Here is a 14,612-nt window from a genome sequence, read left to right as displayed (position 1 = left end):
CCTGTGCAGAGTATAAATGACCCGGGTCTCTGCATTCCACTGACCAGATCTCCCTTCAATCAGGGGCACCTCTAGCTACCTAATACTTGGTGGCACCTCTAGCTACCTAATACTTGGGGCCACCTCTAGCTACCTAATACTTGGGGCCACCTCTAGCTACCTAATACTTGGGGGCACCTCTAGCTACCTAATACTTGGGGGCACCTCTAGCTACCTAATACCTGGGGGCACCTCTAGCTACCTAATACCTGGGGGCACCTCTAGCTACCTGATACTGGGGGGCACCTCTAGCTACCTGATACTGGGGGGCACCTCTAGCTACCTAATACTTGGGGGCACCTCTAGCTACCTAATACCTGGGGGCACCTCTAGCTACCTGATACTGGGGGGCACCTCTAGCTACCTAATACTTGGGGGCACCTCTAGCTACCTAATACCTGGGGGCACCTCTAGCTACCTAATACTTGGGGGCACCTCTAGCTACCTAATACTTGGGGGCACCTCTAGCTACCTAATACTTGGGGCACCTCTAACTACCTAATACTTGAGGCACCTCTAGCTACCTAATACTTGGGGGCACCTCTAGCTACCTAATACTTGGGGGCACCTCTAGCTACCTAATACTTGGGGGCACCTCTAGCTACCTAATACTTGGGGCACCTCTAGCTACCTAATACTTGGGGCACCTCTAGCTACCTAATACTTGGGGGCACCTCTAGCTACTTAATACTTGGGGGCACCTCTAGCTACCTAATACTTGGGGCCACCTCTAGCTACCTAATACTTGGGGGCACCTCTAGCTACCTAATACTTGGGGGCACCTCTAGCTTCCTAATACTTGGGGCCACCTCTAGCTGCTTAATACTGAGGATAGATCAGGCTACCTAATACTAAGGGGCACCTGTAGCTACCTATGACAGGCAAGGTATCTAAGGGAGAAGTGACAGCCGACACACTCGCGGTGTGGACAGGTGTTTGTAGGTTAATAGAGGGTGAAGTCTACCAGCACATCTGTGCCTTTAGACTCCTGTGTTGTAAATCTGGGCCTGCTCCTCCGTCAGGTCTCCGTCAGTGTGTTCCTGCTGCAGCCACTAGGTGTCCTCTAGTATTTGCCTTCCTCTCGGTCTGAGTTTCTCTGCATGTAACACAGAGGGGAAGGCAGAGGTCAGAGGAGGCTGCAGCGAATGACCAAGTGGTGCAAGAGATAAGAGACAGTAGAGAGAGCCAGGGAAGCATGAGATGGGGGCCGGTAGAGGCAGAAGTAAGAAGTCCGGGCCCCACATCCCTGCTGCCCCTCCTCCCCGTTCCTCCACCAGACACAAAGGCTGCCCCCCTTTAGTTACGCCACTGAACCTGCCTGCACGCAGGGGCGTATCTGGGTAATATAGAGCCTATGGCAAACCTATGGCAAACACCCTCTCCCACCCTGGTCAGAGCCCCCTTCCCCTCTAAAAACAGCATCCATTCTCGTGTACATGTGTTATGTTTGCCTGTGTTTTTGGGCTTTGGATATTGCTGAAGTTACTTTTTGGGAAATATTTTTTCTTATTTCCACTTTCCTCTTTTCTAACACTAACCAAAGTATGTCCAACATATATACAGTAAATTAAGTAGCCATGTTCTCCAGATAACAAAATGAATCTGATCTGAGGTCTGAGTAACAGGGAAGCATAGGGGCGGGCATAGGGGCCGGAATGGTGGCGCAGCACAGGAGAAGGCACGGCGCCCATTGTGCCTTGGCGCCCATGGCACGAGCCATGTCTGCACCCCTCTAGATACGCCTCTGCCTGCACATTTTTGGGAAATTAAAAGAAACAAAGCTACAATGCAAACTCCATGCATATAGATATTGACTACACTCTGAACCTGGGACTCTGCCGCCATCCAGACCTACCTATGCAATGATGGGCCTCCTGGTCCATGTTGTACTCCAAGTGTAGGAATCGTATGCATATAATGAGCATCTAAATCAAATTGTTCCAGCCTGCATTAACCTCCCCTCACTGAGAGGCTTAAAATGCTGAGAGAATTATAGATGTCATTTAGATCCATTATATTCATTGTCTGCATTTAAATATTTAATCAATCCCGTTATATATATATAATGAATTTTATTAATTCTGCTCCACCATTACTGGCTGCCTTTATGGATCTCTCTTTATGGTGCAGCCATAGTGGATGAAAGGCGGATATATTTCACATAATAAAATGTAAAACTCGACATCAGCGTCGCCAATAAGGAGATTGAAATAAACAGATTTTGCTGGAAGCTCCATTCAGCTCTGCGGTTGAGGCCAATTATCTGTGTCAGCGTTCCATTTAAGCCATCACTCACAATCCAGCCACGTAATGCCAGGGAATGCTGTCCAGCCTGGTCCGATGAATGAGGGATGCCCATTCACTGCAGCTCCGAAGGCGAAACAGGCTGTAATAGAGCTGGAAGACAACTAACAAACAGACATAAAAGCAACAAACCTCTGATATAACAATGAAACTGATTTTGTGTACATCATTGCCATATTTGATGTATATCGTTGTCTGTATCATTATGTATCCCTTTTTTGTTTTCCTACTTTGTACAGCGAATATGTTGGCGCTTTATAAATAAATAATAATATTAATAAAAACAGAGGTGCCAGTAAGGCTAAAACAGTATTAAAATAAAGAAAAAGCAGACGTGGTATTCACCTCCTCATAGATAATGCAACACGAACTTAGCAGATGGAGGCGCCACGCTCGTTTCCAACTACAAAAAGCTGCTTCTGCTTTATTGCCTGATGAAGTGGGCTGAGTCCTGCGAAACGGGTTTCATTTTATTGGAGAACGCTATTAGACTTTTGTTGCTGAGTTTGTGTTGAATCATCTTTGGGGAGGTGAGTACCACTTACCCTGTTTTTTATTAATTTTAATACTGTTTTTTTCTGATTGGTGCTTCTGTTTCATCGCTGTATTGTATACCAAGTCCACCTATGGTGGAGGGTTTTTATGCCCCAATTCCTTCCATCCACAGAGAGCAACATCTCAATGTACCCAATGGCGGCGGGTCCAAGTTCCCCTACCACCTATAAAGTGGTTGCCTAATGGTAACCTACACTGGTGAGTATGACTGCTCGTTGTCACTCCACCTTACTGTATATTTCAGAACATACTAAATCATTGTGGGCTCTTGACATAGCCGGCTTTTTGACCTGAGCGACCGGAGCGGTCGCTCAGGACGCCGGCCTTCAAGGGGGCACCTATAGCTGGTTACCTATACTGAGGGCACCCACACCTGATTTCCTATACTGGGGGCACCTATGGCTGGCTACCTAGCTATACTGAGTCTGAGGGCTTTTTTTTGGGTGGTGATACTGCGGCTATAACACATAGTGCAAATTGTCGGTGCTGTGCTATCATTCTAAATGGGGAGTGGCGGCTAACGGTCCCACTGATTGTTTTTATTAATATTCCTGAAAGTTTCTAGCCTTCTAATATCTAATATACATGTCACGGAGATGTAAGCATGTGGCGTGACTCGTCAGGACGTCAAAAAGGTTGGGAGCCAATGTTCTAGGTATCTCAGGAGAAAAGGTGAATTGCATATGGCCCCGTGCGTGTGTGCGTGTGCACGCGCGAAAAGGATGGGGGGGGGGGGCACAAAAATCTGGTTTCGCTCAGGGCACTGTGAAACCTAAGACAGGCCCTGGCTCTCGTTTTCCCTTTTATATCAAACCTCTATATAAGTACATGAGCAGATTTATCCGCAGCAGCGGCTACTAAAATAGGAGATGTGCCGGGGCTAGGGAGGCTCATCCAGATTCCGCATTTACCATCGGAAAATTGGATTTCTGCAGAAATAAGGCAACTCTGTAATTTTCACCCAATCACAGAATTCGAAAGCACTGGACCAATCAGAGAATGCAGAGTCAACTCGGGAGTATTTGGCCAATCAGAGAAAGCAAAAAATGTCTACTCAGAAAACGGAACCGGAAAACAGAAATCGGAACTCTGCAGAATCGGTAACCAACATTGGTGGAAATTGGAATGTCCATGGAATTGGAAATCGACATTTCCAACCATCCCTAGCTGGGGCCACCCGCTATACAAACTGAGGGTACAAAATGCAGGCGCAAAGCGACCACTGTTTGTAGCCATGGTTTGTATTTGGAGCTGTCCTGGCACTAATTGACGGCTGTTAACATGGGAGCTTATGATGGAGCCCAAATCACTGCGGCTCCTCCGGTGCCCACTATTTGTAGCCGCAGCTTAGTTAGGGTTAGGTATCGCTTGTGGGGAGTCAGTTAGGGTTAGGCATCGATGAAGGGTTCAAGTGAGAATGGCGTCAGGTTAGGTGATAGTAAAATATCTGTAAAAATGACCAATATTACTACCATAATTGCATTGTAGAATATGGGTCATTTTACCCATTGTCTACTTGCGGTTATTCCTGGTGCCCCAATTACCGCGGTGCCCTTTTTACATATACGCAAGGAAGACAAGAGCACAGAAATCTGAAGTAAAAGCCTCCAGTAAGGGCTCGTTTCCACCATAGCGAATCCGCATGCGGCGCCGACATGCGGATTCGCTTGGTACATTGAAGTGGCCGGGGCTGTTTCCATATGTGCGGCGTGCGGGAGCGATTTGGCGGCGGGCCAAATCTGCACGACGGGACCCACAGAATTCGCCTGCGTCGGGAATCCATGCGAATCGCCGCTAATGTATTTAATAGGAAAAACGCATGCGTTTTTTACATGCGTTTTTACCCGCGATTCGCGTGCAATTTCGCACCTTTTTCAATGTTATTTTGCCCTGGCAGAGTCATGGTTAATTTCGCATGGCACCCTGCCATGCGAAATCGCACGCAAAATCGCGGGTAAAAACGCATGTGGAAACGCATCCGCATGCGTTTTTACAAGCGTCGGGATGCCGGCGAAATCGCGTCGCAACAGTGGAAACGGGCCCTTAGAATTATTGTTTAATTCAGCAGCCGACACCAGATTCATCACTCAGGGTAACTGCCCAATTCATGTTCTTGTCTTAATGGAATTGTGCACCCTGTGGACCCATTTCAGACCCTGTCTGCATAACCAGCTGTGCCAAACAGCGCACCGAGCTGCGCACCACCATTCAAAACAAGTGACTGCGGCTGCCCGACTCCATTGCTCGAAAATTCATCCAGCTGCATTTCTTTGTAATTTTTTTTCTACACAGCATTGTATAGATTGTAAGCTCGCAAGGGCAAGGCTCTCTCACCCTTTGTGTCTTGAAATTTGTTCTACATTTTATTCATCATGGCACTTTTGTCACTGTAATTATCAATTCTGTATTTTTGTACCGATTCTGTTTTTTTGTATCAATTCTGTATTTTGTACCAACTCTGTATATTGTATTATTGGTGTATACCATTGCCTGTAATTTTGTGTACCTCATGCTTGTTTCTTACTTTGTACAGCACCACGGAATATGTTGGCGCTTTATAAATCATTAATAATAATAAGTTAGGAATGATGAGGACATTTGTACTAACAGAAGGACGGACACCATTTTTAAGAAATATTCTTTTGTATTCAACTAAAGCGGAGATCATACAGTATGTAAAATGTCATTATTGCATATGATGTAACATCTTCTAAACATACTGTGGTACAAATTGTTCCAATACAGATCCAAATACTTTTATATCTTAAAGGGATACTGTAGGGGGGTCGGGGGAAAATGAGGTAAGGTTACCTGGGGCTTCTAATGGTCCCCCGTAGGCATCCTGTGCCTGCACAGCCACTCCCCAATGCTTCAGCCCCGCCTCCGGTTCACTTCTGGAATTTCAGGCTTTAAAGTCTGAAAACCACTGCGCCTGTGTTGCCGTGTCCTCACTGCCGCTGATGTCACCAGGAGCGTACTGTGCAGGCCCAGTATGGTCTGTGCTTGCGCTGTACGCTCCTGGTGACATCAGGGGGAGCGAGGACATGGCAACGTAGGCGCAGTGGTTTTCAGACTTTAAAGTCTGAAATTCCAGAAATGAACCGGAGGCGGGGCTGCAGCATCGGTGAGTGGCTGCGTGGGCACAGGATGCCTGCGGGGGACCATTAGAAGCCCCGGGTAACCTTACCTCATTTTCCCCTGACCCCCTACAGTATCCCTTTAAATCAGAGGAAAAAGTGCTAAGTCAAGGTGCAAATGACATAAGTAGTGGAATAAATTCAGAGTCAAAGAAAGCAAGTAGTAAATAAACTGTATACTAACCCAACCCAAAATTGTCCCTGGTCAGTGAATTTATAAACACTATTGATTGTTTTAAGGGGGTAGATCTGGAAACTTTTGTCAACCATTTATTTTTTTTATTTTATTTGCAGTATTTGTAGTAGCAGTGTTTAGGAGAGGACACATGGACTGTGCAAATGTCTACTTAAAGAGAATCTGTACTGTAAAATTCTTACAATAAAAAGCATACCATTCTATTCATTGTGTTCTCCTGGGCCCTTCTGTGCTGTTTCTGCCACTCCCTGCTGCAATCCTGGCTTGTAATTGCCAATTTTAGGCAGTGTTTACAAACATAAGACATAGCATGTGATAGGCTGAGAGTAGGTCAGTGTGTGACTCATACAAAGCTTGCAGGGGGCCTGGAGAGGGTGTGTATAGCTTCTATCCAATCACAAGCAGAGCTGCACAATCCAGCCTGAGTGCCTGAGCCCAACAGAGCTGACAGAGAAGAGAAGATTAGATCATATAACAGAGATAATACAACCACTGTGCAAATAGGAAAGGCTGCAGTAAGCCAGAGCACATTAGAACAAGTATAAGAACTTATAGGATAGAAGAAATAAGGATGAAAATTTTGTTACAGAGTCTCTTTAACCGTGAAGGGAAAATAAATTCAGCAAATCAATGCCACAAACAGCTAGATGATTAACTAACTAACTGATGGACAACCAATAGTTTTAACCCTTTAGCAGCCAATTTATTTAGACGCTTGCAAGTTGTCCAGGCCAATTTATTTTAGAATGTTTTTTAAATTTCTTCTTTGTTACATTTCCTAATTTCTAATTAGTACTGCTGTAATGTGTATTGATGGCCACTTCTCACTTCTGCTTTCAGTTTCTATTTTTTTCTGCTGGTAGAGAGAGATGAAAGCATTCCAAGAACTTACAGCACAAATAGTTCTGCTGACTGAGGGCAAAAGCAGTGCACTTATATCAAACGAGATAACTCTATTGAAGCTGCAAATGGGTTAATTGGCTAAACTGGCTTCTTTTCTTGGGTCAGCGAAAATTCACATATTAGGAACATTTTCTGTTCAGCCTTACTCTATAGCCGTAGCATATACTGTAGGTATACATCTGCATTGCTGTGGCTGGTTCTCTTATTTGTCTAATGCTGCCCATCATTGTGTGTGACAGCTTCTTAGATATCTAGGATCTGTAGATCAGGTCTGATAAGTTGATCTTTCTTTCTGTAAGTGCACCGTTGGCTTCCTGGGCACAGACAGGAACAATTGATATAAATGTAATTCATCTTTCTGTGTCGTATAGACCCATGTATCCATTTTGTCACACAGAATGACGGACAGTGGGAGGCTTACGAGGACAAACTTGTACAAGCTGGCATTGGAAAAGTACAACTGTAATAGGTGTGTATATGCCATTGTTAGCTCAGGGGACTTTTTCTTAAAGGGTACCTGTCATGTAACAAAATGAAATAAACATGTATGTACAGTAAGAACTACTCTGTGTTCCTTTTTTCTTGGGAGGGTTTAAAACCATAAATGAGTATTTTTGTGCAGTTGAAACAGTGTAATGCTCATTGATAACTACTCAGAGCTCATGAATTCCTAAGTGGCTTAAGAAAAATACGTTAATGCACGGAACAGATGAAACCTTTACAAGTTCAAGATTTGACTTTATGAGAGCTGAATAAACATTTTAATTATTTTTAACTCTTTGAAGATGAATAATACTATGGAACTCCAAGAAAGTCCTATTTAGGACTACAGAAATGATTGTATATCTCATCAGTTTGTTGAAGGGGGTCCTTACTTGATACATGGGAATGGGGAAGATTGAGAATCAATGATACATTCCAACTGTATTATTGAATATATTACAGGTTTTAACAACAAACACGGGTTGGGGGGGAGGGGCTCAGACCAGGGCCGGTGCAGTGTCTGGGGGCAGCACAAGGTGAGACACCAGAATATCTTCAGGTATCCTGCAGCTCTCAGCACTGCCCCCTTTCTTTCCCTGCTACAGTTGACTTTGGATGGAGCAGCAGCGTGTGTACAGAGCATGGAGCAGCTCTGGGTAACATAACAGAGTCAGGTATGCGCACAGCCCTGCTGTGTGAATGCTTCACTTTCTCCTTTATTAGCAATATCAGCTGTCCTTATTATTATCTGTATCCAAACTGCTCCTGATTGATCCCATTGTCGGTCAGGAGCAGATCGGACATTTAGGAAATAACTGACAGACCCTGTCAGTCGGACAGGAAATTGCATTATGTGTACCCAGCATGATGTCCTACCTTATTATTCAACTGTATTGTGCGTGGCTGGGGGAGACTTTTTTAGGGATTCCACCCCCCCCCCCCCCCCACCACCACCACCACCCGTCCCTTGAAAATCCTGGGTTTGCCCCTGTCTTCTGCCAACTAACTTTCAGTTACATCCCAAAAGAGCTGTTAACTTTATCACAGTCTCCTTGCTATTGTTGTGAAGGATTTAAAGGAGATCTAAACGTTTGTGTAAAAGCCAGTCCTTCCAGGACAACCATGTATACTGCAATTATTTCAGCAAACATAACAGCGCTCTCTGTTTCTCTTGAGAGGATAGACATGCCAAGAATTTCCTGCGAAAGGAAGGTGATCTGATTTGAGAAACTAAAAAAGATAGTAACTAGATACGTCAACAGAAAAGTTCTTGGACTAAAGCTGGGTAGTCACCAGAAGATGGATCGGGGAACCTACAACAACGCAACCAGATGAACAAGCGTTCCCTGATGCATTTTCTACAGCGGGAACAAGCGACGGTATATGACGGGCGCAAATGATAGTTTAAACAATGACAGTACTTTGCACGGGAGTTGTCAGGGACCTAAACCATATGATCCACCTTGACGTTCATGTTCTATGCGCGTCGCGAAAGCCGATTGTTTAATCATGCAAATGAACCCACGGTCGCAAAATCTTGAAGCAATCGCTCGTCATGGAAAAAATGGCAGCAAAAATCATGTCGTGAGTACGGACCTTAACCACTTAACAACCTCTGCCACGCTTATCTACGCCCCTTTAAACTTCACCTGAGTCACAGGGGCGTAGATAGGCAACTCCTGTTTATTTTGCTGCTGTGCGCGATTCCGTTCGCGTGCACGCGGATGTGCATACGCGTCGGGCACCCGCTGGTCCGTCATTGGCTGATGTGAACATGTGTTCACAAAGCCAATGACGGTCCTCATTCATGCAGAATGTGTGTAAACATTGCATCAGTCTCTATGCTGTTACAGTTACTGAGATCACTCGTGAGAGGATCTCAGATAACTAACACAGCATTAGTGACTGATCAGCATCAGTGAGGTTTTTTTTAATAAATTATACCCCCATTAAGCCCATTAACCCTTGCCTCCCTTAAATGTGAAAATTGCTGTGGTTTTTAGGTGAAAAACACTGTGGTAGAGAAGTGGTTAAGGGCTGTTTCACACTGGGGGCAATTGCACTGTGCTTGCCGATCGCCGGCGATTGGCAAAGTGCTAGTGCGTTGTCATCCTACAAATGTGTGCTCACAGCAGCATTTTGATTTTTTAGAATATCTAAATCTTGCTGCATGTACCATTTTTCAAAATATTTTGCATAAAAATGTGCAAAAACACACATTCCTTTTAAAGTGGATCCGAGATAAACTTTTACACATTGCATAATTGTGTTCCTTTCATATATATTTTATAGAGCATTCCTCAAGCCAAATACTTATTTTGCTTTTGTTTTAATACTCTAATTCCCTGTAAACTAAACAAGCCTCGTCCACAGCTTTTCAGAGTGCCTTGGCATTTTCAGACAGTAGCAAGGGCTTACAGGAGCTCAGTCTGGGCAGGAGGAGTGGGAGGTGTTACTAGCCATTGATTTCAGAGGCAGAGGGGAGGAGGAAGGAGGAGAGGGGACTGAATTTACACACAGGCAAGCTGATAGCATCTCCAGCCCCAGCCAGTGACAATGTAACAAACAGCTCATGGCTGCCCTCATTGTATCACAGGAATAAATAATCATAAACTTTTGCAGCTAGATATGCTGTGTAAACTATCTAACCTTTAGATAAGATATATAGACAAGTTACTGGTTATAGTTAGTTTTTCATCTCGGATCTGCTTTAAAATTGCTGTGAAAATTGCATTGCAAAATCACAATAGCTAAGCGCATAGTGAGTGTGTTTTGCAGTTTGATTCATGATTCAACCAAAGCATTTAAATGTCCAACCAAAGCATTTAAATGTCCTTTTTTTAAACAAAAATGTTTGATTATATAGAAATATCAAATCTATTTTTTTTGCGATTGAGAAATAGATTAATCAATGTCTTCAAATTTTTTGATAACTATCTATTGGCTGCAGTGGAAAATTCTGTTACATTTTTAGAAAAGATGAATAATGTAAATGATGCAAGGTGAATGATGCAAGGTGAAAATGGGCCAATCAAATTATTGAGCTGCACATATTTGCATAACAATTTGCATACTTCTACCTCAACTCAGAATTAATTGACCCCCCTATGTGGAATTGTGTGTGTGTATATATATATACATATATATATATATATATATATATATATATATATATATATATATATATATATATATACACGTATATACCCATTATGATATCCCCCCAGCCCAACTCCTCCGGCTTAGACTTTGTATTTTAGTTTGACACCCCTGCTTTAAACAAAGTGGTCCGAAATTGAACACTGAGAACAAGCCACGGACCAACCTCAATGTCTAGGGCCACCTCCCTCCCTTATAAAGTTCCCTTGTGTCTAGTGGCCCTCCCCTATACAGTGCCCTGGTGTTTAGTGATCATCCCTCCCCTATACAGTTCCCTGCTGTCTAGTGGCATCCACCCTGCCCTATGCAGCTCCCTGCTGTCCAGTGGCCCCCTACTCCCCTATACAGTGCCCTGATGTCTACTGACCACCCATGCTTCCTTTTACAGCTCCGTGGTGTCAAGTGCTGTCCCCCTCCCTCCCCCATATGGCTTCCTTGGTGATCAAGGGCTTTACCTCCAGTATGGCATACTTGGTGGTCTAGAGTGGGCCAAACATAATGCAGAGTGGGGAACCCACTTGGGGGCCAAACTTGATGGCTTTTAGGGCCAGATTTGGCCCTCGGGCCAGAGTTTGGCATGTATGGTTTAAAAAGCAACTCAACAGCTCGAAAGAGAAATTCATATACCGTCGTTTTCTAATATGAGAATTAAAAATGAATGATCTTCATAGCTTATAATTTATTATAAATCATTCTAATTTTCATTCATCCCATTTGAAATGATAAAAGAAAGAAATGTGATAAAGTAATGGTGGTACATATGTAGGACAATAATATGTGTAAAAGGAACAAGAGAAGAAAACGTAAGGGATGAGATGAGCATAATATAGGTGTAAGTAGTTCAATATTTTGGCTCAACAAGTGCAAAACTAAATTTTACCATTCAGATTAACATACAAAACGTGTGTCACATATCATCTCAGAATAACTGCTCCAAAATGTTAAAGGATACCTTAGTCCTAATAAAAATTTACAAATGACGTCTTGTGTGTGTGTGGAGAGGAGCACATAGGCTTACCGCACCTGCCGTGGCATGGGGTCTGCCTCTGTTAGCCGCTATGCCTCCCATTGTCCTGGTCCAGGTTGGAATCCTTTGCCCCGGACATACTGTGCTGGGCATGCGTAGAATGTCCTCTTGGGGTGGCTGGTGCGCCGGGTACGTCATCATGTGGCTGTGCGCGCGCAAAGCACACTGGGTCCCTGGAGAGCATGGTCACAAGCTGCCCAAGAAGTCATACTGCTCTAGCAAAGGGTGCCTACCACTCTTTTTGCCCGTGAAATGCGTTGCAACTTGTCTTTGGAGTATATAAATAAATTATTTATTACTTGAATCGACAGTACCTGTGTCTGTTTTGGGTTGGCTGGTCCACCGCCGCATCCCGAACGTTTTAAACGTTTTAATGACTTTTATCCTACTGGCGCCTCTGTACAGCTCTACACATCAAGAATCCACCGTTGGTGGAAGGGTGGTACACCCTCTTTTTTTCCTTTATCCACAGAGAGCGACGTCTTAATCCTGAGTGGGGACAGGCTTGGTCTCCCCACCTGCCTTTTCAGTGGTTGCCTTGGAGGTAACCCTGGTTTGTAAGTACAATACTTACGTTTCATCATTATCATTCGCACTCCTCCAATACAAGCTGCACTATATTGGGCTCTCGGTTTTCTACCTTTTATACCACTCTGACCGGGACCAGGTCAATGGGAGGAATAGCGGGCGAACGGAGGCAGATGCCAGGCCACGGAAGGTGTGGTAAGCCTACCCACACCTTACCACACACACACAGGGTGTCATTTTTAGATTTTATTTAGGGTTAAGGTATCCTTTAAATAAAATTTGAATTTTAAAACAACAACATATAGCTGGGCTGTAATACAAAATTATTTTACCATTTACACTTTTTTAATATATGAAACTTTTGGATTGTTTTCACCATATCAAATATGAGTTCATTATCAAATATTTTCAGACAGTTTCTACTACACAATTTTCTGTATCTACATATATATATATATATATAAATTGAAGAAAAAAATTAAAGTTAACAAATCCATATAATGCACCGAAGAGAAATATTTACAAAAAGGAACATACAACGTTTTAGGCTTTCTATTTCCTTTTCTGCATATAAATATCAATTGTATCTTCCTGTTTCCACATAATAGCCATTTTGTAAAAAAAAAATTCTTGTTATTGTTTTTTTTTTTTTTCAATCAAAATTTCAAACTTTTAAATTGTTCTTTATACTGTCAAAGCCTCTTGCTGGTATATTTCACAGCTTTGATTTTTTTTTTTTGAAGATCACTAGCTTTTCTTGGCATTGGCACTAGTGCCAGTCAAAAGTTTGGTTAACCATTTTGTAGAACCTTTGATTATGTTCTCTGAAATAAGAGCAAAGTTGCTCTAAAACGGTTTCGTTTACAACAGGATGGGGGCGCCCTTTGGACTCATGTAGACATCTCTCTCGACCATCACTTCGGATGCAGTAGAACCCCTTGGTTTGGTTAAAGTAGAAGTTTGATGGGACTATTTTGGGTGGGAGGTTGAGGAACCTCTCCACCTTTTGCAGTTCTGTAAGAGGCTTTTTAATTAAAGTATTCCCATCCACTATATGAATCTGATTTAAATTAAAGTACTTCAGCCATCTCTCCATGTGTGTATCATAGAGGCTTCTTTGGATTGCCTTATATTTGGTATTGAGGGCACCGTTTTTAATGACAATGCCCTCAAAAGGCTGCACCGCCTTGTGATTTTCCAGTCTGTTGTAATAAACTTGGGTATAATCGGATATTACCCTTTCTGTAGGGTCCCTCAGAATTAGGAGCAATTTAATGGAGCTGTTCATGCTGTGGATCCTTTCGGGAGCCATTGGAGATGTAAAGTAGCCTGGTGTTTTCTCAATAGTAATTTGATTTTCATAGGAGAAAGGCATAAGGTTCCTGTACCAGTCAATTCCTTTGATATAATTTTCATCCCAATCAAAGAAATGAACTTCGGTAGCAGCTACTACAATATTTGGGTGAATGTCCAGCATCTCCAACAAAGCTCGAGTCCCGCCTTTCCGAACACCGACAATGATGGTCTGAGGAGTCCGGCGTATGGTACCCGGAGGCTGGGTGGTGTAAAGTCCAGTGGTATTGTCAGGTTCTTCAAAAAACGGCGACAGAGAAGTATTTGAAAGAGGTGGGAAGTCTAGGGGGACTGCCTGACACTGGGTCAGTAGGAGCAGCACGGAAACCAAATTTACGGCCATGTAGAGGGAGATGGAGACGTCAGTTCCAAAACTTGATCTTTGGTGGATTCATGACGAGCTCCACAGATTTTGACACTTTGGAAGTGAAGAGCAGATGACTTGATATGCTACCCAGGACCATCTGTAGGTTTAAAAAAAAAATCATGTCATACTAGATAGTAGCATAATACACAGTATAACATAACATACTCATGCAGGGATTTACTAACATCTTGGAAAGTCTTTGCTTAATCTAAAAGAATTAATCTTGCCTAAATCAGGTGAAAAACATTCACGAGGTTTAAACTGTCATTCAAAACTCAGATGAAAGATTATTTTGGGTGACTTTTTTTTTTCAAAATGTGTAGCTAGCTCTATATTTTTTTTGATAGGTGTAGCTTAAAGGACCACTATCGCAAAAACAGTACATTTTTAAAAAAAATCTGTACTCTAAAATTCTTACAATAAAGAGCATACAATTCTATTCATTATGTTCTCCTGGGCTCCTCTGTGATGTTTCTGACACTCCCTGCTGCAATCCTGGCTTGTAATTGCCAGTTTTAGGCAGTGTTTACAAACAAAAGACATGGCTGCTCACCAGCATGT

General features: G+C 43.1%; 1 protein-coding gene across 2 annotated transcripts in view; it reads right to left on the bottom strand.

The window, feature by feature from the left end:
- Positions 1-10,830: 10,830 nt before the first annotated feature.
- LOC137536361 (heparan sulfate glucosamine 3-O-sulfotransferase 1-like) overlaps positions 10,831-14,612 on the bottom strand; it is a 182,192-nt gene continuing 178,410 nt past the window's right edge. For both annotated transcript variants that reach the window (XM_068258544.1, XM_068258545.1), the window contains exon 2: positions 10,831-14,148. In XM_068258544.1, the coding sequence (XP_068114645.1) occupies positions 13,101-14,027 (927 nt within the window). In that variant the 5' untranslated portion in view covers positions 14,028-14,148 and the 3' untranslated portion in view covers positions 10,831-13,100. The remainder of the gene's footprint in view (positions 14,149-14,612) is intronic.

The sequence above is a fragment of the Hyperolius riggenbachi genome, chromosome 10 (assembly GCF_040937935.1).
Source record: "Hyperolius riggenbachi isolate aHypRig1 chromosome 10, aHypRig1.pri, whole genome shotgun sequence".
Taxonomy (NCBI): Eukaryota; Metazoa; Chordata; class Amphibia; order Anura; family Hyperoliidae; genus Hyperolius; species Hyperolius riggenbachi.
This window is presented reverse-complemented; position numbering and strand designations above follow the sequence as displayed.